This window comes from Liolophura sinensis, chromosome 8 (assembly GCF_032854445.1).
Source record: "Liolophura sinensis isolate JHLJ2023 chromosome 8, CUHK_Ljap_v2, whole genome shotgun sequence".
Classification (NCBI taxonomy): domain Eukaryota; kingdom Metazoa; phylum Mollusca; class Polyplacophora; order Chitonida; family Chitonidae; genus Liolophura; species Liolophura sinensis.
Window position 1 is genome coordinate 21,528,920 of NC_088302.1, and position 21,617 is coordinate 21,550,536.

General features: G+C 38.8%; 1 protein-coding gene across 1 annotated transcript; it reads right to left on the bottom strand.

Moving 5' to 3' along the window:
* Positions 1-12,837: 12,837 nt before the first annotated feature.
* Positions 12,838-21,617, bottom strand: LOC135472880 (uncharacterized). The gene is made up of 3 exons (XM_064752588.1): positions 21,415-21,617; positions 19,480-19,516; positions 12,838-13,149 (listed from the first exon to the last, which is right to left on the bottom strand). Exons 1-3 carry the CDS (start codon positions 21,557-21,559, stop codon positions 13,005-13,007), a joined length of 327 nt encoding a protein of 108 aa, XP_064608658.1. The 5' UTR covers positions 21,560-21,617; the 3' UTR covers positions 12,838-13,004.

Genomic DNA, 21,617 nt, shown 5'->3' on the forward strand with positions numbered 1-21,617 from the left:
ACCCTGTCTGGCAAAACATTGCCATAGAACACTCTCCATCATCCAGCTTCAAATTCACTTAAATTCTCTTCACACACAGCCCTTGAGTACCTCTACTTACACAATGTACATAGACATGCACTGAATATCCCAAACTCTCTCAATAGGGGTCCCTAAGAATTGAGGCGAGAAGAGTTCACACTTGTGTAGACGAGTACACAAAATGAATAAATAAAATCTATAAAAGGTGACCAGCAAATCAATAGTATTGATCAAATGTGTTACTCCAAGACTGCGTGCCAACCAACCAGCAGGCTGCGTTAGGTAGTGTTAAAGCTGAGGACACACTGTGAGGTAAACTGGTGGGGGGGGGGGAGAGAGGGGAGCTCCGGTAGGAGTGGCAGTGGAGGAGCAGACTGATGCTCGCTGGCTCACCGAGAGAGAGAGAGAAAAGGCCTGTGTTACAGCAATCAACAAGCCTCACTACATAATGTACATCTCGTCGTCAAGTCGCATCCGCCACTTAGCCGCACCCTAGTCCACATCACTTTCTCTTGTCACGAGGCTCCAGAGGGGCCCCTCCTTCATCGCTATCTCCACATCAAGTTGTTCCACCATGAGACAGGTGACAAACTGGAGATACTTTTACTTTAGTGTGTATGTGATTTCTAAAATTACACTCCACCCTAAGGTTTACTTTACAAGTACATGCATGAAATATTCTGTGATAATGAGGGATTCATCAGAGGCCTTTGACATCTCCTCTCCCCCCTGTGTGGGGCCTCGTCCCAGCCTGTCTCTCTCCCTCCTGATCTATATATGGACCTGACCAGCTCCACCCTGCTGATCTATATCAAAGAACTGAAGCTGAAATTCTGGTTGAATTTTCTCTCTCTACATACATGTACAATAGGCACCACTCCTAACTCTTCATTATCCCAATCAATTAAGCAGACATAGTGGGCCGGCCAGCCAACATGGGTAGCCTATGCCTGGAGGCAGAGTCACTATTAGACACATACCCACGCTAAACAAAAAACAAAAAAAAAAACAAAAAAAATCCAAAACACACAGACACTATCCTGATAAGTATATCTATTTACATGTATACCTGTACAGCCCCGCACACGCAAATGTCCCAGTTCATTTGGCCCTGATATAGTGAGATTAGTTAGACAAGGCCCCCATTAATATAACTGTACCAAAACAAAAATAGCTGGGCCCCACCCCTTTTATATATGGGACAGTATGGTGGACCTTTAGCCTGTGGGCTATAAAACTAGGACAAATCTTCTCTGACACTGCTCTATTATTGTCTAACAGGAAAGCTGTACTTCAGTATAATGTGTATCTGCACAAGCCCGACCAGTGACATTTCACTGGTGTTCTCTACTCCGTTTGCATGTCCTAACAAGTAGTATAGGCAGGATTAAAATGGTTACAAACCCATGAACACGTGTACAGTAAGCAGAGAGAGTCCTGTTATTTCCCGGCTGTTCCAGTGACTGAGTCAACCCTCATCTCGCCTATACAGAGTTGTTTCAGAGAGAGTGGGAACTGAGCATGGGAAGGCTTCAGGGCCAAGGGACACACCCAACCTTCAGTGACCACTTCATACTATTATAGCCCCGCCCCTCATATTCACCCTGGCCACAAGGCCACTGAGTGGAGATGTCATTAGTACAATAGGATACACTTTGGTATTGTCACCTGCAGTCATGAACAAACCGTCGAATAAAACAGGCCCTCACAAATCTAGTGTATACCCTCAATAATTACACACGTACATGTACATGTCAGGGTATTGAGAGCGCTTTATGAGAACTAAGCCACTAGTGACCTATGATAATACATCAACACACTTCAGCGAAATAACAGTAAACCCACTGAATGTAAATACCTCTACACATGTATTCCTGTCACAAGGAATTCTCACACAATACTCAGTCGTTATATACATGTATAAAAGCTATCCATGGCAAAAATTTACGTTTAACTGGACAACTTTCCTCTATTCACTTTGCACATGAAGAGCAATAAAGTTAGAAACAAGTGTGATGTGACAGACACATTGGTATAATTCATTAAAAGACTTTCAGTTGGGATTTTGGGTGCGTCAAAATAAAAAGGCAAACTTTAGACCAAACTTTTGTACTGAAATAATTCAGGCCTAAGATTGCACTTTATTTGTGTGCGAGTGTTATTCATTAACAACTTTTAAAACTCTGAAGACAAACGGTTTAATTAGTCTGTTAATTGGTTTTATGTTAAGCACTGAAGAATATTTCACTTAGGTAGTGGTCAGGTTAAAGGTTGAAAAAAAAAAGCAGCCTGCACAAAGCCACTACATCTTTGCTAAAGAATAGACTTGATACCATTTAACACCACTTTACTGTCAGACCTTCCCACTTACAGCTGCAACCTGTACATGAATATATGTTCAATATATCAATATTCTGGCTTTGCCATGGTACTAGATGTTAACAAAACCTACAAAAACAGAGGGAACAGTTCAGAACTAATTAATTACTTATTGAATGAAATATTCAATTACTGATATAGACGTACATGTATACTTGCTTTACAAAATTACAAATCATGAGGGTTTACAGTAAAAAGTTTAAAATGCTGCAGACCTAGCAACATCATTTTTGTGATAATTTATCTGTTACTTGGGGGGGTAATCTTAGTTTTTACCAGAGTTTTCCACACCTTGACAAACATAACTTAAAAGATTGAAACATGGCACTAATGATTAATTCACACTACTTTCTTTATCCAAAATATTTCAGGCGACAAGACTGATACTAATGTATATTAGTTCAATAAAGATCAATGTGCACAACAAATACCAGCCTTTAAAAAAAACATTTCAAAGACGCCTAGCTACAACCCTTGTCCCTTCCAACTCCACTCTCCCCTTTACTCTACCTTTCCCCTCACTCCCCCCCCCCCCCCCCCCCCCACCACACCAAAAGGAATTCATCTTTCTAACAATGAGAGAATTCTTTCCTATGCACCTTTGAGAGGACAATACAGGTACATTATACACTGACCCCTGAGCAGCTATACCTGGCGCTGGGCTTCATCATCTCCTCCAGGTTACCTGTGCTAATTAGCCACTGTCTGTAATCAGCCGAACACAGGTGAATAAAGGTATAGCCTTAGCTAAGGGCGAGGACTGAGACGCTCAGGCTCTCAGCAGCGGGAGCAGGGTGCGGATGTTGTCAGGTACGTACGTCACTTCTGTAGCTCTCGTCAGAGCTCTGACATGTCCCTCCCGCTGTTGTTGTTTAGCGTCTTCCTCCTGTGGCTCACTAGTAGCCCTGTCCTGGCTAAGGGCTGCTCTGCGGATGACGCTGCTGCATGGGCCAATAAACAAGCCTGTGGGCTGCCGTCTGTCAACATGTGTCTAAAATCGAGGGAAAGTTGCTGGGACCACACCTTCTCGTACCAGACACCACTGGCGAAACAGAAACCTTTGAAACCACACCTAACTTCTAAACTGATTCCATTTCCTGTCGAATGACATTTCTGGATACACATAACCTGCCACTGGCCACCTAGTGGACGAGATGTATGGGTGTATGCTCAAATGCAAAAAATCGTCCATATTTTAAATATCACCCATTAAAGGAGAATATTAAGGGATGTTTAAATATTAAACACACACAAAAAATATTGGGATAAAAGATACAGCAGATCAGCTACCACTGGTCAACAAATGGATGAATTTTTGTAAACTCATATGTTAACGTGATAAACAAAATAAAACTTTTTGGGGACAAACGTTATCAGCAGATGTCAGAAGATACCACATGCATGCAAAAAACAATCAGGAATTTAGGTGAGTTAGGAGTGGTTTTAAGTTCCAGTTTAAATGGGATGAAAGGGTTTGAAGTTTCAAATCAGTCCTATAATTTAATCTTCCTAATAAAGCAAAACACAACCTGTCTATTTTTGCAAGGCCAGCTTCAGTGAAAGAAGCATGCCGCCAAAACCGGTAAATGTTAGTAATTATGGAAATAGGTACTAAATAAATAAAACAAAAGCACTTGAAGCACACACATGTATTTTTTACCATAATCAAGTTACGTTATTGTTGACAAAGAATGTTGCCTACTGATTAATTAAAAGTGAAAGGTAGCATAGACTTTAGCTAGAACTATAAAAACAACTACAATACATGAAAATGAGAATTAACTGAAGTTGGCAAATATTCTACAGTACAACTGAGTTTTCAGCAAATTTCAACAGGGCATCAAAAAACTTTATACAGTATCAACACATTATACAGTAAATCATTAACACATTGCAAAATTAAGGGGATAACAGAAAATGCTGCAAAAAATGAACTTTCCAGAAAGTTCTCACACGCTCATAGGTGTGGTTCATTAGGAGATAGGTGAAGACAAGTGGCTATGCATTAGGATAATGACAGAATTTTCTCATCAGCAATTGCCTTACATGGAAATTTAGATCGACTGGGCCTACTTGATGATGTGATGGCCATGTAGGGGAATGTGCTGGTGAATTTAACTCTACTTAAATCTAATAAGAGATTTGGCTGTAGGGAATGAGATATTTTGCTAAATACACTAAAAACTCTACTAGAGACAGGTTTGCACACACAAACTACCAGAGACAGATTTGGACTGACAAATTACTAGAGACAGATTTGCACACACAAATTCTACTATATAGATTTGGCCACACAAACTCTGCTACAGATAAATTTGGACACAAACTTTCTGCTGGAGATATTTGGACACACAAACTCTATTAGAGTTATTACTAGAAAAAGATGTGGAAACACAAATTCTTCTAAAGGCAGATTTGGACACACAAACTGTACTCAAGATAGATTTGCACAAACACACACACACATTCTGCTAGAGATAGATTTGGACACAAACTCTACTCAAGATAGATTTGCACACACACACACACACACATTCTGCTAGAGATAGATTTGGACACAAACTCTACTCAAGATAGATTTGCACACACACACAAACATTTTGCTAGAGATAGATTTGGACACAAACTCTACTCAATATAGATTTGCACACACACACACATTCTGCTAGAGATAGATTTGAACACAAACTCTACTAGAGATAGATTTCCTCTCCTGCTGTACATGGGAAGGTCTGCCAGCAACCTGCGGAAGGTCGTGGGTTTCTCTCTACTAGAACTATAGATTTGGATAGGTAATTCAGCTAGAGATGGACATGGATGAATACAGATGTGCTTAAATGGACAGGTTACTATTAGTTAAGAAACAAATCAGTTTATACAGGTAACAACTATGACAACTACTAAAGGCCATGACAGATGACTGTGTAACTAATCCCGTTGAGTGACAATAGACAGGCGGGGTTAACTTGTTAGTGTTTAATGAGGGACGATGTTATCAGTCAGGCTTCAGGGGTCTTGTCTTACAGAGGGGCTTTACTTTCTGAGCCCACCTCATTTACACTGTCATCATAACAGCCCTGCTCCTCAGGGTCCTGGTGTTTGTTGAGCATGACCCTACTGAAAGACCATCCGGTCACACTCTGTTCACACACCCAGCTAAAATGTGTGCAGTGTTTTTGTAAGCAAAGGTGTCATCTGAATAAGGCCCTCATCCAAGCCCTCTAAACATGAGGATCTCCTTGTAAATGGTTGCTTAACTCTAACCAGTGTCTCACACTGGGACAACAGATCTTTACTTGTGGACAAGGCCAATCGTCTTGGCCTCCCTGCGATGACTGGCCACCACCTGTGAAGGAAAGGAAGGGGGGTGGGGGGTGGGTTTAGAGGCTGTAACTCTTTACCCTGAGGATATCACACCCTACCCTACCCTACCCTCCCATGCCCGATCTATACTCTTACTTCATGCCTGATCTTAATTCTAAATCCACATGTCAACCTGCGGATGGTTGTGGGTTTCCCCTGGGCTCTGCCCGGTTCCCTCCCACCATAATGCTGGCCGGCGTCATATAAGTGAAATATTCTTGAGTACGGCGTAAAACACCAATCAAATAAATTAATACATAAAATCCACATGCTGCTGGGGAAAAAAGCTTTACCTTCACTCTGATCCTACCACTGATTTCAAAAGGTAAATTTGTGTGTTCATGAATGCATGAGCACTTTTCTATTTAGAACAAAGGGAAATCTTTTTTTTGTTTGTTCCAGCTCTCTCCCCTTTAGTGCACATCTAACAAAATTAAATCTACCTTAATGACAACAAAGCCAGTTTGCCTTAATGACTTTCAAATCCACGATGCTCTCAAAAGATAATAAATTCTGCAGCATAACAATATGCAAATGAGTTTTGCGTCAACAAACGAACCCGAGGGCATACAACAGCACTATACATACTGCATCCTGTGTCTCATAATCACACCACCCAAGGCAACCACAAAGGTAGCATAGATGTTTTTCAATTTCACATTTGTAATAATATTTCTTTAGCTTTAAATACATGTGTATTTTTCAAAATTTCTATGGGTCTTCACATGCCAAGTGGTCATCTTCATCACCAGGCTAATATTTAAAAAAAAAAATTTTTATGGCCATCATGAGTCATATGGTCCTTTTTATTAAAATATTTTTGAAAAACTTTGATTTCTTTTTTTAAGGGTACCCATTATTCTGAAGTATAACTAATCCTACTTTCTTTCCTGTGTCTACATTGAAATTTCAGCTCCAAGATACATACAGCCTATTTTGTTTGGACTGCTTTCAGAGGTTAACTGGTAAAGTCACTTGGATTTTGGCATCATGCAATAAAGAAGCATTTACTTGATGCAGCCATATTGGAACTACATTGTGTGACTCACATTCGTTAGCTTCAATCTACGTGCAATTTTTAGGGTATTTTGAAGTCAAAATTATGAGCCTTTTCTTAGCGACTTTCAAGAATGCTGCCTCATTTTTGGGCAAACATTCAACTGTGTGTAAGACCTATCTTAAGTTCCATCTACAGGAGTTCTTGCATGAATTGGATTGGGCCTCCAATCTGGTCTGCTCCTGCAACTGGTGAGGTGCAATGGTTCCCCATGGAGTCTGCTCAATTTCCTCTACCAATAAATCTGGCCATCAAACAAAAGTTCAATATTCTGAGAGCAGGAGAAATGCTAATGAAGTAAATACTTCATTTATACTAGATTTAAACAGGATACATGATCAGGGAATCTAACGAACGCCCATTAGATCACTTGTCCGGCAAATCTCTCTCAATGATTTGTTCAGCAGTACATATGCACATAGTCGTAACATGTTCTAGTTTTCACATGTCATGGTCTACAAAAAATTTAAGTTTAAAACAGTTTACTCACAGCAAATTAGTCAGTATTATTCAAAACACAAAAACCATCAACAGTACAGAGAATAACAAAACCAAAAATTCTGGCAAAAGTTTTCAATTGGCATTGGGACATGTATTTATAGAACTAAACAACTCTATTGTGTCATCAACACTCAGGTTGTCCCTATGAATATACATGTATGTGTTGACTGCAACCCCAGAATCTGGTGATACTCCAGTTGTCTCCCTTGTTACATTGAATCAATCCACACTCTCCTGGTTAATTCCAAACTTAAGAAACAAAACAACAGGACAAGTAAATTTGAAGCTGCGATATTTACAAACAATCATACACAACTTTGTACTGCTATGTTTCTTTAAGGACCTGGAAATACTTCAGGGTCAGCAGATATTTATATGTATCTTTAATATCAAAGTACTGCTTTTGAAAATATCTATCACCTTTAATAATTTAAAAATAACACCCGTGTTTAGAATTTTTTCCCCTTATATGAGTGCAATCTGGTTTATGGAAGGTGCAAATGCAGCACCACCCTTTGACAGGTATTTAACAAACTTCCTGGCATAAAGCCACATTTTGAATGAATGAATGAATGATTATGGCTTAACACCACATTTGCAATATTCCAGCCATATCGAAACTAACTGCATGTGTACATGACCTCAAATTTCTAAGATAGGTATTAGTGAGGGTAAGTTTGGAAAGTAGGATGATACCCTAACAGGAAAATGTAAGCTTCTGCACCAAAACAAAATATTTCTTCACCTTTAAAACTTTGGTCTAAGTTTATCCTTAACATCAGGATCTTTGCGCACAGAAAAATGCTGAATGCTGAGTACAGTTTATCTCGGATTAAAGAAAAAGAAAACAAATGAACTTCAAGAAGTTGTATAAGACACAAACCTTACACTTTCACCTGTTTTTTACCTGTCAGCCAAGCTTAATTAAGACAAACAATAAAACCAGAGATATTTAAAAAAAATTACTTTCATTCCTCAACCATTTTACACATGAAAGAGCAAATTTCAGAATTACAGTAACACCAAATGCAGAACCTAAAAAGTTGGAACCCAATATAAAATCCTGGAGCCTTATATGAAAAGCTAGAACCCAATGTAAAAAAAAAAATGGAACTAAATGTAAAATGCTGAAGCTCACTGAAGCTCAACTGAAAAAGCTAGAAACAGTGGAGTGCAATGAATGAAGCTGGAAACACTAGAGTGCAATGAATGAAGCTGGAAACACTGGAGTGCAACATATGAAGCTGGAAACACTGGAGTGCAACGTATGAAGCTGGAAACACTGCAGTGCAATGTATGAAGCTGGAAACACTAGAGTGCAACATATGAAGCTGGAAACACTGGAGTGCAATGTACGAAGCTGAAAACATTGGAGCTCAATGGAAAAAAGTTAGAAACACTGCAGTGCAACATATGAAGCTGATGAAAACACTGGAGTGCAACTTATGAAGCTGGAAACACTGGAGTGCAATGTATGAAGCTGAAAACATTGGAGCTCAATGGAAAAAGTTAGAAACACTGGAGTGCAACATATGAAGCTGATGAAAACACTGGAGTGCAACTTATGAAGCTGGAAACACTGGAGTGCAATGTATGAAGCTGAAAACATTGGAGCTCAATGGAAAAAGTTGGAAACACTAGAGCGCCATGCAGCAGCTATTTTTAGCTGACTTTGTAAATGTATTTTAAAAATAATATTGCTCAAACTTTCCAACAACAGTTCCGCTCAGCTATGTCCTGTTATGGTGATGCTTAGGTACACATATATATATATATAAATGAGAGAGTTGCAGTCCAATAATGACAAGCTACTGACAAAATGTTAGCTCCCAGGACTTTGTAACACCTGGCATTTCATCACATCCACTTCTTTCTCATAACATATTTTGACTGAATCTGTAGCACCTCTGTATTTCAAACAGGTAAACTGTCCACACACTCCTACTAAAGCCATTCTGTAATTTTTCATCCAAGAATCACACATCTGATATTAACATGGATTCACATGGATTTTGAGTGAAAATGTAAAATATCTGTATTTCACACAGGTAAACTTTCAACAATTTGTACAGTTACAATTTGAGCCTTTTCAACCATTCGTACAATCAATATTTTGAAACATTCTGAGAGAACTATTGGCTGTGGGGAAATAATTTGCACAGTTTTATGAATCTTGCATATTTAGTGACACAAACATATCATTTTAAGCATCACCTCATAATAATTTATGCATAAATTCCATTGAAAAAAGTGCTTTAGTGGTTGAAAATGTTGAAGATTTAGAGTATAGTGAATTCTATAATTTCTAACTAAGAATCCTATCTCTGATTTTAACATGAAGACACCCTAAGTACACTGCACAAAGACGTTCACATGGGTACATGGCAACAGGTTCTATCCATGCAGTTTCCTGCATTAAGAGACAACTACAACTAACAGTCTGGTATTTTCCGTGTAATAAGCAAGTCTCCCTACAGCTCAGTGCTGATGTACTCATCCCACACATGCCTGTTGATTGGTTGAGTAACAAAAATTAGGTCAGTGATGAGGTTAGGGGGGGCAGGCTCTGCCACATAAAAGCCAGCTCTAAACCCGGAACTATTGTTTACAAACAACTCCTAACATGATATGTGCATTATCAACTGTAAACAGTTCTTCCCAGTACACCTGTAGTTTACTTGTTTCAGTGTTTCAGACAAAGGCCTCAATCATCATTGTTAACAAGGAACACACAAGTACACTGTATAAGCATTACCTTCATAAAATGCAAATATGAATGAATTAACCTGTTTTAGGTTAAGAATACCTAAAATTTCAGCCATACCCCAAATCACACATTTTTCCAGCTTTAGAGACTTGTATTTATCTTAAAAAGATGCTCTGAGGTTACAGTTTGAAAGGGAGGATGGGTATCCTTTTGAAAAAAATCAAAGGTTTAGCATCTAACGTAATATTTCATGACATATTTGCCTCCAACAATGCACGTTTCCTACACTGAATTTAGAGAGATTTACTGCACTTCTCGTGCCATTTATTTCACAACCTTTACAAGATAGGCCATTAAAACAACTTTATATTTAGCATTTATTGTTTCTAACAAGAATAACATAATGAAGTCAAAGTTGATTTTTTTTTACAGAATGAAATAAGTAAGGAGTCAAAATTGCATACAGATAATCTTTTACGTATACATTCCCATACCAGTCCATGCAAATGTATTCTGTATAAAACATAAAAAACGAGAATTACATCAAAACCTCATTGCTCATGAATATGAGTGAGCCAGAAATCATTATACCGCTCAGTGAACAAATGAGCAGGTGTAGAAGGAGGTATTTAAGTCTCTGTAAGGGCTCGCCTCAAACCCCTGTCTGTTCAATAGCGTGATAAAACTGAGCTGTCTGTTTGACAGCACGATGTTTGTGTGATGTTATATGAAGCACATGCACTTTGCTGACTCCAAACATTGCTTTGAAGTGAACTCATTCAATATTCTAATAAAATAAAATGAGAGCATGCTATATGCAAGTGTTCACTAAGCTTATCATACATGTTGGAAATGCGGGGGCCTCCGGGGCTCAGTTGGTTAGCGCGCTAGCGCAGCGTAATGACCCAGGAGTCTCTTACCAATGCGGTCGCTGTGAGTTCAAGTCCAGCTCATGCTGGTTTCCTCTCCGGCTGTACATGGGAAGGTCTGACAGCAACCTGCGGATGGTTGTGGGTTTCCCCCGGGCTCTGCCCGGTTTCCACCCACCATAATGCTGGTCGCCGTCGTATAAGTGAAATATTCTTGAGTACGGCGTAAAACACCAATCAAATAAATAAATAAATGTAGGAAATGCTACTTTTACTATACTCTACATATACATTGTACACTCATCAGGGAATATATTACACAGAGTTACACTGGACTTAACAATTCACCACCCAGCATTCCCTGCGTAAAACAGTGAGATATTTATGTATGCATACCTGTGCAAAACTTTTAATTATAAACTAATGAAGGGGAAAGGTCAAGCAAAAAGAATTTACAGGTCAATGACTTATGAAATATTTTAGAAATACTTAATATTCATAAGAATCTTTGGGCCAAGAGCATGTGACTCATATTTATAAGAACACAGCATGAACAGTTCTTGAGTTTGTAATGGGGGCAGAGATAAAGTACATGTATAAGCAATGAGGGTTGGGCAGATGACCGAATACAACAGAAATAGAGCCCAGTTTAATACAAAGTGATGTCCAACCTGGAGTATTTCTTTCCAAAAACTTATGTCAGAAACTACATGTAGATGTACGCAAAGGTTGGGTCTATCAGTTTAAGCTAAATACTTTGGCTTAAGCTAAGAAACTTAGCAAATTTCGAGACAGCAGGCCCTATGATCCAGATTTTACTGCTAGCAGAAGATTTCATAAGTATGCAATGAAGGTGATGTCTGGTTGCTTGTGGCTTAATATGGTTTAATTTCAACATCATTTCAGTCAATGCTAACTGTCCTTCCTTGCAGCAGACCAGTCCCACTGCCATTGCCGGCATATTTACACATTATGTTGCCTCACTGAAATGCCATTCAGCAGATACAACACTCAATCCTGTCATAGAGTATGGACACCATGCCAGCCAGAACTAGGCCTTTCCCCTACAAAGCTGAACGTCAAGTACCAAGATTATAATACCCTTATTCCTTAACCTTTACACATATGAAAAAGCAATTTATGCATATTTTTAACTTGATTTTGGAGACACGACTACATTGGTTGGATTGGCCAGTTTCAGGGCTTCATGAAAAGTATAATTTTATCATTTAACACACAATAATGTCTTCACAATAGCACCTTGCAAACAAGCAAAAAGGTTGAAGAATTTCAGTACTTTAATGGTTTACATACATGTGGGACTGGACTTGAATCCCAGGGTGTAGCTTACAAGGTTAATGCTCTAATCCTTCAGCAACTGCAATGTGGTGGTGACAAACAAGTGAATCCTGGACGGAATATTTTCAAAAAATGAGACCACCATATCCTATTATGTAAACAATGAGGATGATGAGAACATATAAACCTTTGAATGTAACAAACAGTTTTTTGCACCACATATTTGCGCTAAATGAATCCTCAACGAAAATTCAACCTCAGCCATATAGTCTATGTTTTAGCACATTAGAGGCATATTACCTAGTTTGGGCATGCAATTTGTTAATTTCTGGGAAGTTTATATGTGTCACTATCTAGGAATACATTTCAGTCTTCACAATCTTACATGAGTTATGTTTTCCAATGGGATTTAAAGTCATTCCTTACTAATCAAATTTGTTAAAAGTTTTAAGGTAGTCAGATTCTAAACAGTCTCCCTTCTAGATTTTTTTGTTATAGTCTAGATCTCTTCCAGATTATTTTTTCAGATTAGGGTGAGACACTGAAACCTTATTTTTTCAGATTAGGGCGAGACACTGAAACCTTATTTTTTCAGATTAGTGCGAGACACTGAAACCTTATTTTTTCAGATTAGGGCGAGACACTGAAACCTATGCAGTATGCACTGAGGACAGTAGAAAATGTTATTGAGGTGATACAAATATACATGCAAGACATCTGTGGATGCAAAAGTCCATCCTGAGAGGTGACTGTGAGAGGGTGACACTAATGATGTATATGTAAGGGTAAGAGGTGAACCTATTTATGTCTACACAGGTAAGAGACGTCCCTGACAATGTACTAGTAAGACACTCACCTGAGGCTTGTCCTGCTCTGTGCTGCACGGATGGAGCGACGTTGAGTGGTCCTCTCTGGCGACGGCCGCTGCTACTGACCGCCGTGTCCTCTTCTCCCTGTAACACACACACAAACAGACTCTGTCTCAGCCTGTCATCCCGCCAGCTTAATGACACCCATGTTCTTTACACAATTTATCAATTTCACAGAGGTAGTTGCCATGGAAACGTTGAGGAGATGAGAATTGGCTGTAATTTCTATGTCCGCCCATGTGGCCCCCTCCTTTTGCCCGGATGAGGGGCCTGATGCACGGCTGGCCACCCTGCACTCAGTAGCCCTCCCGGCTGGATTAAGGGCATAGCGAGGGTCCAGCCTCGCCCCTCTAACACTCACGGAGAATTCCTGGAGTGGTGGACCTCCTGTCAGTTACAAGGAAGGCTGTTATTTCACTGGCATTCAATACCATTAGTGAGTGCTGAGGCCATGCCATGCCATTCCACTACAGGTCCACTCCCTTAGTAGGGTGTGCCAGTGGGGCTCCGCAGGGGGAGGGAGGGGTTTGGAGAGACACTGACTCCGAATCATAATATTAATGGTGACATGGATCACACAAACAAAGCATGACCTTATTCCATGTATAATTCCCTAATGCATGGCTTGCTGCACAAATGTTAGTTGTTCGATTTTAGGCACTTGAATTCATGGAGTATTGAAAGGTGTACAAGTACAGATCATCCATGGCAAAGAGAAGGTGGGGTTCGGGTGGACAAGTTTAAGGGGGGGGGGGGGGGGGGGTAGTAATAGCTGTGTGACATTTTCAATCCTGATAAAACGGAAGGTCTTTATACAGATGTGAAAACTTGGTCAGTTCTCAGAGCAGAGAACAAACAGTGCCTGTGTACTGAGCATGTATAGGGATCACAGATATAATCTCACCAATTCTGACGTCTTTTTCCTGGCTTTGTCGAGCGTTGTTCAACCATAAACCTAACCGTTATCAAGTACACATAAGTGGAATATCCTTTAGTACACGTGGAGTAAACAAAAAAAATCAAAAAAAAAAACCACCACAACTTAAAGAATACAGGAAAAAAATACTACAAAATGAACAGTACCGTTTTAAGGAACATGAAGGAAGATATGCCTTTTTTTTAGGCATGTTTTTGCATTTCTTAATAAGCCCTCTATTTAATGCACATTTTCCGTCGATGGTCGGAAATATTCAAGCTCTCTCCCCAACTAAGTAGTTCTGACAGTTATTACCGCTGACGTCACCACAGCAGACTGCTTAATTTCCAGACTAACCACTGGGGCCTTAAGAAGACTGTAGTTTGAGGCTATTTTTACTCCCTAAAAAGAAATCTGATAAGCTTTTTTATATTTTTTAAATATTATGCAACATCATACATCATACTTTAAGAAATAAAAACTAAATATCCCAGGGTAACCAAGTTCTAATTATTTATTCATTTATAACACATTTATTTATTTATTTACTTCATAGGTTTATAACACATTTATTTATTCATTTATTTCACAGGGTTATAACGCATTTATTTATTCATTTACTTCATAGGTTTACAACACATTTATTTATTTATTTACTTCATAGGTTTATAACACATTTATTTATTTATTTACTTACTTCATTGGTTTATAACACATTTATTTATTTATTTATTTACTTACTTACTTCACTGGTTTATAACACATTTATTTATTTATTTATTTACATCATAGGTTTATAACACTGCCAGTACTCAGGTACTTTTCTTTTATATCACAGTGGTCAGGTTTTTGGGTTTATGAGAAATGTGAAAACACAATGTCTTTTTATTTAATACTATGTCTGCATTTAGGATTCATTATTTTTATATACACCCCTGTAATTCTTCAACCTTTTCTCATGTTTGCAAGGAGTTTATTCAAGCCACTTCTGAAAGTATCATTCTGTGTTGACTGATAAAATTGTACTCTTTGTGGAGCCCTGAAATTGGCCAATGAAAACCAATCTAGTTTTGAATTAGATCTGGCAAATTAAATCCAGGACTCTATAATATTTTGCCATCTTTTAATCCTAAGATAATTGTTAGAGAATGCAAGACTTTTTTTGTTTAAAATATCACAATATTTTTATATTATATTTCATATTATATTTGTTAAAACTGTACACTGACATTTCACTTCTGTATGTTTATTTAGTCCAATCTGGTGTAACAGAATAGATTACAGGACAGTGAGCATTGAATGCAATAAATTACAATAATAATATTGATTGAAAGAGTAATTTTTTAGCAAGCACTCAGACTATTTCTGATGGTCAAAGGTCAATGCAAAATCCCCTTTACCTCTTTTACCTTTTTTGGGGGGTTCAGATCAGTAGGCCTTGACAAACGGTGTTCTTCCACCACTATAATCTATTTAATTAAACCATATTTCTGACCACCTCAGATTGAATATGTGCAGAATTATTTTGTGCAATGTTAAAACATCAATCGTGGGTTTTTTTTGTTATTTATTTGGTTGGTGTTTAGCACTGCACTCAAGAATATTTCACTTATACGATGGCTGACAGTACTATGGTTGGAGGAACCCAGGCGGAGCATGACGGAAACCCATGACCATCCGCTGTTTACTGCCAGGCCTTCCCATGTACATGCCACAGAGGAAAGGCAGCATGAGCAGGACTTGAACTCACAGCGACTGCATTGGTGAAGCTCCTGGGTCATTGCGCTGTGCTGATTGCACCACCCCGGCCCACTGTACATGATTAAATATGAAACAGTCCCCTGTTAAGTCTTCTGCTGTAAGCCCTTGGAGAGGGGCGGGGGGGGAGCTATGGTGAGTGGACAGGGGAAAAGGCTGAAGGTCACCCTGGTGCAGTACATACCAGGATATAAGACCATGGGGTGGTGGTGAGAGGGGTGGGGTGGGGGTGGGGGATGGGGAGGGAGAACATCAGCTTCATAACACTATGCCAAGTACATATGCTAGTTAGCTAATCCTAAGGCCATGACCTCAGCCACACATGTGACCATGTGAGGCTTCCTATGTAACCAGGCCAAAACTCCCTGTGGTGATTTCCCCCATCAGTGACTGGAGAAAAGGCTCAGGATAATGTTTGAGGGAAGAGAGGGGCCTCAGTACAGGAGTATCAGGATGTGAGTCCCAGAGGTGTCAAATCTGTGGCCTATTTCACAAAACTTATTTTTGATTTAATTCAAACTTTTAAATCTCATCACAATGATTGCTGCACCCTTTGAAATTGGAAAGTTGAAATTTGGAAATTTCTATTAAGATAACATTTATGAGGTGATCATGATTTTCATCTCTGAGGCCCCAAAATAAGTTCCTTGCAGCAACTTAGTGTCAAAACAACTAATCATTAGCTTGAATTTTAGTCAAGATTCTCCGCAAAAATATACAATGTACCTTGCCTTTAAAAAAGATGCAGACAATCCTCTCATTTATTTATTTGATTGGTGTTTTACGACGTATTCAAGAATATTTCACTTATGCGACGGTAGCCAGCATTATGGTGGGAGGAAACCGGGCAGAGCCTAGGGGAAACCTGCAACCATTCGCAGGTTACTGTCAGACCACAAACCTCTCATTAAACGTGGACAGAATGCAATTCTTGAGTATTTAATGTTGGGGAATTCTTTCTCCATGCTATGTCCACAGGATATTTTAAAATTTCATACAGGATTATCCGCAGTAGTGCTAGAAAAATTTACTTTTATCTCTTACAAACATTTAATATATTTGGTCCAAACACCCTAAAATAATTTTAAACAGAACAGAAAACTTATTGTTTTTTTGGTCAGCCTTTTTCCCACATGAACGTTAACACTAAGTGCTAATTTGTGAAAGTTCAAATGTTTACCAAATATTAATACCCATTAAATAAACTGGATCATAAATAAGGTAGCTGTGCTGATTGCTTTTTTGAGGGAAGATCATCCATCAGTGAGACATATTTATTTTCCTGCAGGCTGGTGATTATAATAATTAATATAGCCATACCTGAGTGATAAGCCCCATTTAGCCTCAGGCCATTCCTAGATTAATTCTAGAGAATTTGTGTCAATTTCTTTCCTAAAGCTGAAAAACACTCCCGTTTTACCGGTAGTAATTCATGCCAATTTCTTTTATACAGCTGAAATATATGGCTGTCGTTATTAATTTATGCTAATTTCTTCTTAAAGTTGAATCAGACTTCTGGTGGGAAGCCATATTTTTAAGGTGAAATATAATTTTGTTGTTACCACTTAAATAGTAATTGTTGCCAATTTAGTAAGTGCAGGTAGTAACTTTTTCCAATTTTTTTTTAACCAGCTGAAGTATACTCCTGTCAATATAAAGTAATTTATAATATAAAATAATTTATGCCAATTTCTTTTAAAAGCTGAGAAATAGCAACATGTTTGCTTTCTTTTTCAATTGGTTAAACTGAAGGTGACTTCACTTTTACAGAATTTCCATTCTTTTACTTATTTGATTTGTTGTTTTTTTTTTTTTTTGTTTTTGTTTTTTTTTGATATATCATACTCAAGAATATTTGGCCTAATCAATAATTAATACGATAGATCAAGTCAGTAAAAGCAGCCAAGAGGTCAAAGGAATTAAGACTGCTACTGTGCAATTCTCAACCTGTGTGTGCCTAGCTTAGACGACTGGGCTGCATGTAGCGCAATGGTATTCTGGTTGTATGCGACAATATTGATCACTTCTTCTGTCATATCACTATTGTTATACACAATAAGAAGGTATACATTGCCTAAACATACATGCACATAAGTACATACACCCCCGAACAGTATACACATCTGTTCTTCTGCACAAGGCAAGAGCAACTAGCTGAGTCAGCTTATTATCCTCATAACTGGATCAAACTTGAATTAATACTTACAGAAAAAAAAAGCATATAAAGTCTTTTAAAGTCTTCTTTGTCTATTTACATACGTGTTCTTGCGGTTTTAGGCCGTGCTTAACAATTTTTCTGTCATATGATGATGACGGGTCATCAGATGTGTGCATATATACTGTGTCTTCTTGTAGCAGAATGTAGCAGAAAAAAAAAAAGACTTCCATTTTTTTATCTGAATAATCACACTGATCCAGGGCCTAGCAGAACTTATCCAAATTACTCAAAATTACCCCATTTTACATCATGGTTACTATAAGCAAAGAAGAAAGTTTAATACTCAGTCAGGTTTTTCAAAGTCTTTCAGTCATGTTGTCTTGAATCAAGCAAAAATAAACTGGTTCAAACATAAGACTGTTAACCTCAATGTAACTGCTTCTACATATGAGCTGTTACTCCTGACTGACAGGAGCATCTATTCCAAGCACTGTACCTTAATTACTTTCACTTTCTTGATGTTTGTTTATCTTTGTTAATACCCATATTTCCTTAACCTAAAAGCCTCAGTGCCAACATATACGTGTACCTTTGCACAAAACGTATGTTTTTTTCATAGCTAATATTCTGACATACCTTTAACTTTCAAACAATTTCTCATGCATTCTCAATGCTTAAAAATTAAAACTTACTAGTCATTCAGTGCACATGAGGTGACATAAAATCAAGTTTTCATTTTGCAGCTTCTTCAGCATTTACAAAAAACATCTTAATTTGAACGCTTGGCTTCGGAAAGGGACATAACTTTTGCTGTTGTACATGCTCCAGGTGTGCACTTGAGTCACAATAGTGTACACGTAATAGATTGCTTTGTTTTGCATGGAGGTTAATGTGACTTTCCAATTTCAACATAACTGGCCCGTGTAATGGCCGTGTTTCCTTGAGAGATTTTTATAGTGCTGTTTCACTGAAACACTGTGTTGCTGACACCAGAGATTTTATTTCATTTATTTATTTGACTGATATTTTATGTCATACTCAATAATATTCTACTCATACCACGGTGGATAGCATTATGGTGGGAGGAAACCGAGCAGAACCCAGGGGAAACTCATGACAATCTGCAGGTTACTGGCAGACCTTCCCACTTAAGGCAGGAGAGGAAGCCAGCATAAGATGGACAAACTCACAGCAACCACATTACTGGGAAGCTCCTGGGTCATTGCGCCATGCTGGCATGCTAACTATCTTGGCCACGGAGGACCCAGATAATAGAGATGACAGTAACACTTTATTCAGTCAAAGCTAGTATGATGACACCAGAATGACACATTCAAGAATTGTCTCTCTTGTAAGACAGCCGTCAGGTTTTAAATGAATGAAGGTGTCTGTAGCGCTCCACATGAGCTGCACCCTAGCCAGTGAGAGCTGGGTTTGAACCTGCAACCTCATTGGTGAGAGGCAATTGATGTAAATGTAGCAAGAGTTGTAAAGAAGCAGTGAGGAACTCTGCTTCTTATTTATCAAAGTGTGCATGATTAGAATGTAGATACAGCTGTAGAAATACAATAAGTATACTTACGGAAGTCCTCTTGTGATTTGTTTTTGTGGAGATGAGTCTGCAAAGATAAAAGTATTCTCAAATTACAACATATAGGGTTTTTTTTTGCTGAACACAACAAACATCACACAACTGATTTAATTTACTTATTCGATTGATGCTCCGGTTGAATCTTAGTATCAGTAACTCTGCCAAAAAGAGTGCTATTTATTTGGCTTTATGGCTGCCTGTGTGTCTGGTAGTCTATGCACCAGTAGCTCAACAAAAAAAAAACAAAAAAACAAAAAAAGTTATCCATTTATCTGGATGAAATTTTATTCACATGTAGGCCTTGGACTTAGGACCAATGAATTAAATTTTGCTATTTGCCCAAGGTTCTTGATATTTTTTAAACAACTCTTCATCACACAAAACATGACACAGCATTGAACATTTGTATGTGGCGAGGGAATTTCCACATCTATCCTGAGCAGAGATTTGCACTCTCAGAACCCCGTTAAGTTTCTCTCTTTAATTTGCCTGTTCAAGCCAGGAAGAATACAGCGAAAAGCACCTGCCAGTTGTCTCATGAAGTCCCACACATAAAACCATAGTTAAATCTAAGGGAACTGAAATTTAAAAGTAATCTAACTGGTTCCTTCTATGAGCGTGACCTCAAAACTTTACACTGCTTTCAGCGCTGCTGACACAAGTTAAACAATGTAGTTTCTGTGTAGCAATATCATGCAACCACAATGCCAGCATATTTACTTGTACTGAAATTGAAAAGTAATCCATTTATTTGCTTCCTTCACACTTGAACAATATGCTTTACATTGCTTTCAACACCATTTGCAATACCAGCATTTAGTACTTTAGTTTTCTCATAGCAATATCAGTCACAACGCCAACATATTAAAACTAAGTATGAACTAATGGTTTACTTTTTCAAAGTGAACTCAAGGCCTTTAAATTGTTATCAACACTATTTACAACATTTCACAATTTAGTTCCCTTGTAACAATTTCAGCCACAATGCCAGCATATGTACTGTCTCACTGGCACAAAAATGTGCAAGGCACCAGACAGGACAAGTCACTGTCAGCCCCAGGTGGCTACTTCAACTCTTCTCTTTATATTGGTCTAGCGCAGTATTATAGCCACAGGGGGAACCAATGGTAAGCCATACACCAATTCATAAGTCCTTTCTAAACAATGGCTGCTGTCCAAAAGTGGTGTCTACTTTGGCTCTTACCTAGTAACAGAATAATGTCACCTGAGTGAGTGACAAAATCAGAACTTTGCTTTTTCCCAGTGCACCCAGAGGGCAAGAAAGAACCGAAATCATTATTTAACTCTTGGGGCAGTCAAATGCAACTCCCCCTACCTATCTTTCAACTCAACCAACAGTGAAATCCCATCTTTATGCCCCTTATATACCCAAGAAATAATTATCACTTTTTCTGACAATCAAAAGTAATTTTCTCCTTTTTGATAATAGCGTGTGTAAGTCTTTTTTTAACTGCAGCAGCACATACAAATCACTAACACTGTCCTAAAATAAGGCACACACAATGACCCTACATTTCCAACTGTCAGGCTGTCGCCAGCTGATGCATGCATTTTGCATTGTACTCCTACCGAGTGAATGACACGCCTGAGCTAAAAATGAAAGTGATCGGCTCGATTCCACAGCAATAGATAGGATAAATAAATGGGGCCATTGTATAGGTCGATCATCAGGGTTATGATCGTAACAGACACCAGAAAGGGCTGGCTGAGATCTAGGCTGGAGTAGGCCATGTTAAGCCTACACCTACCACTCCGCCGTGACAGCCACACCTCCGCCCTCTAAACATATGTCGACTCCGCAGCCGTCGGTGTAACCTCGGACAGTCGTACTGTACGCGACTCGACGTCACGGCGAGGGGACGCAGGCCTCCCCGGTCACAAAGAACCCAGAGGAAAGTCCCTTACCTGTACTCTTGTCCCCTTGGTATTTGGAGGACTTTCTTCTCGTTCGGAGAAAGGGAGCTGCGCAAGAAGAGTCGGAATTCTTTGCAGACTCCCTTCTCCTTGCCTCTCCATCCGCCATATTGATGATGTATACCACACCCAACATCCGGGCTCTGTGGCTAGACACACCCACCAGGCAAGCGGGGAGAGAAGCGAACAGGGCT

Excerpts from the sequence above, each read along its gene's own strand:
- LOC135472880 (XM_064752588.1), bottom strand. The coding sequence starts at position 21,559 with ATGTTGGGTGTGGTATACATCATCAATATGGCGGATGGAGAGGCAAGG. Across the intron at positions 19,517-21,414 it reads CCAAGGGGACAAGAGTACAG|ACTCATCTCCACAAAAACAA; the intron begins GTAAGGGACTTT and ends TTATCTTTGCAG. Across the intron at positions 13,150-19,479 it reads CAAATCACAAGAGGACTTCC|GGAGAAGAGGACACGGCGGT; the intron begins GTAAGTATACTT and ends TGTGTGTTACAG.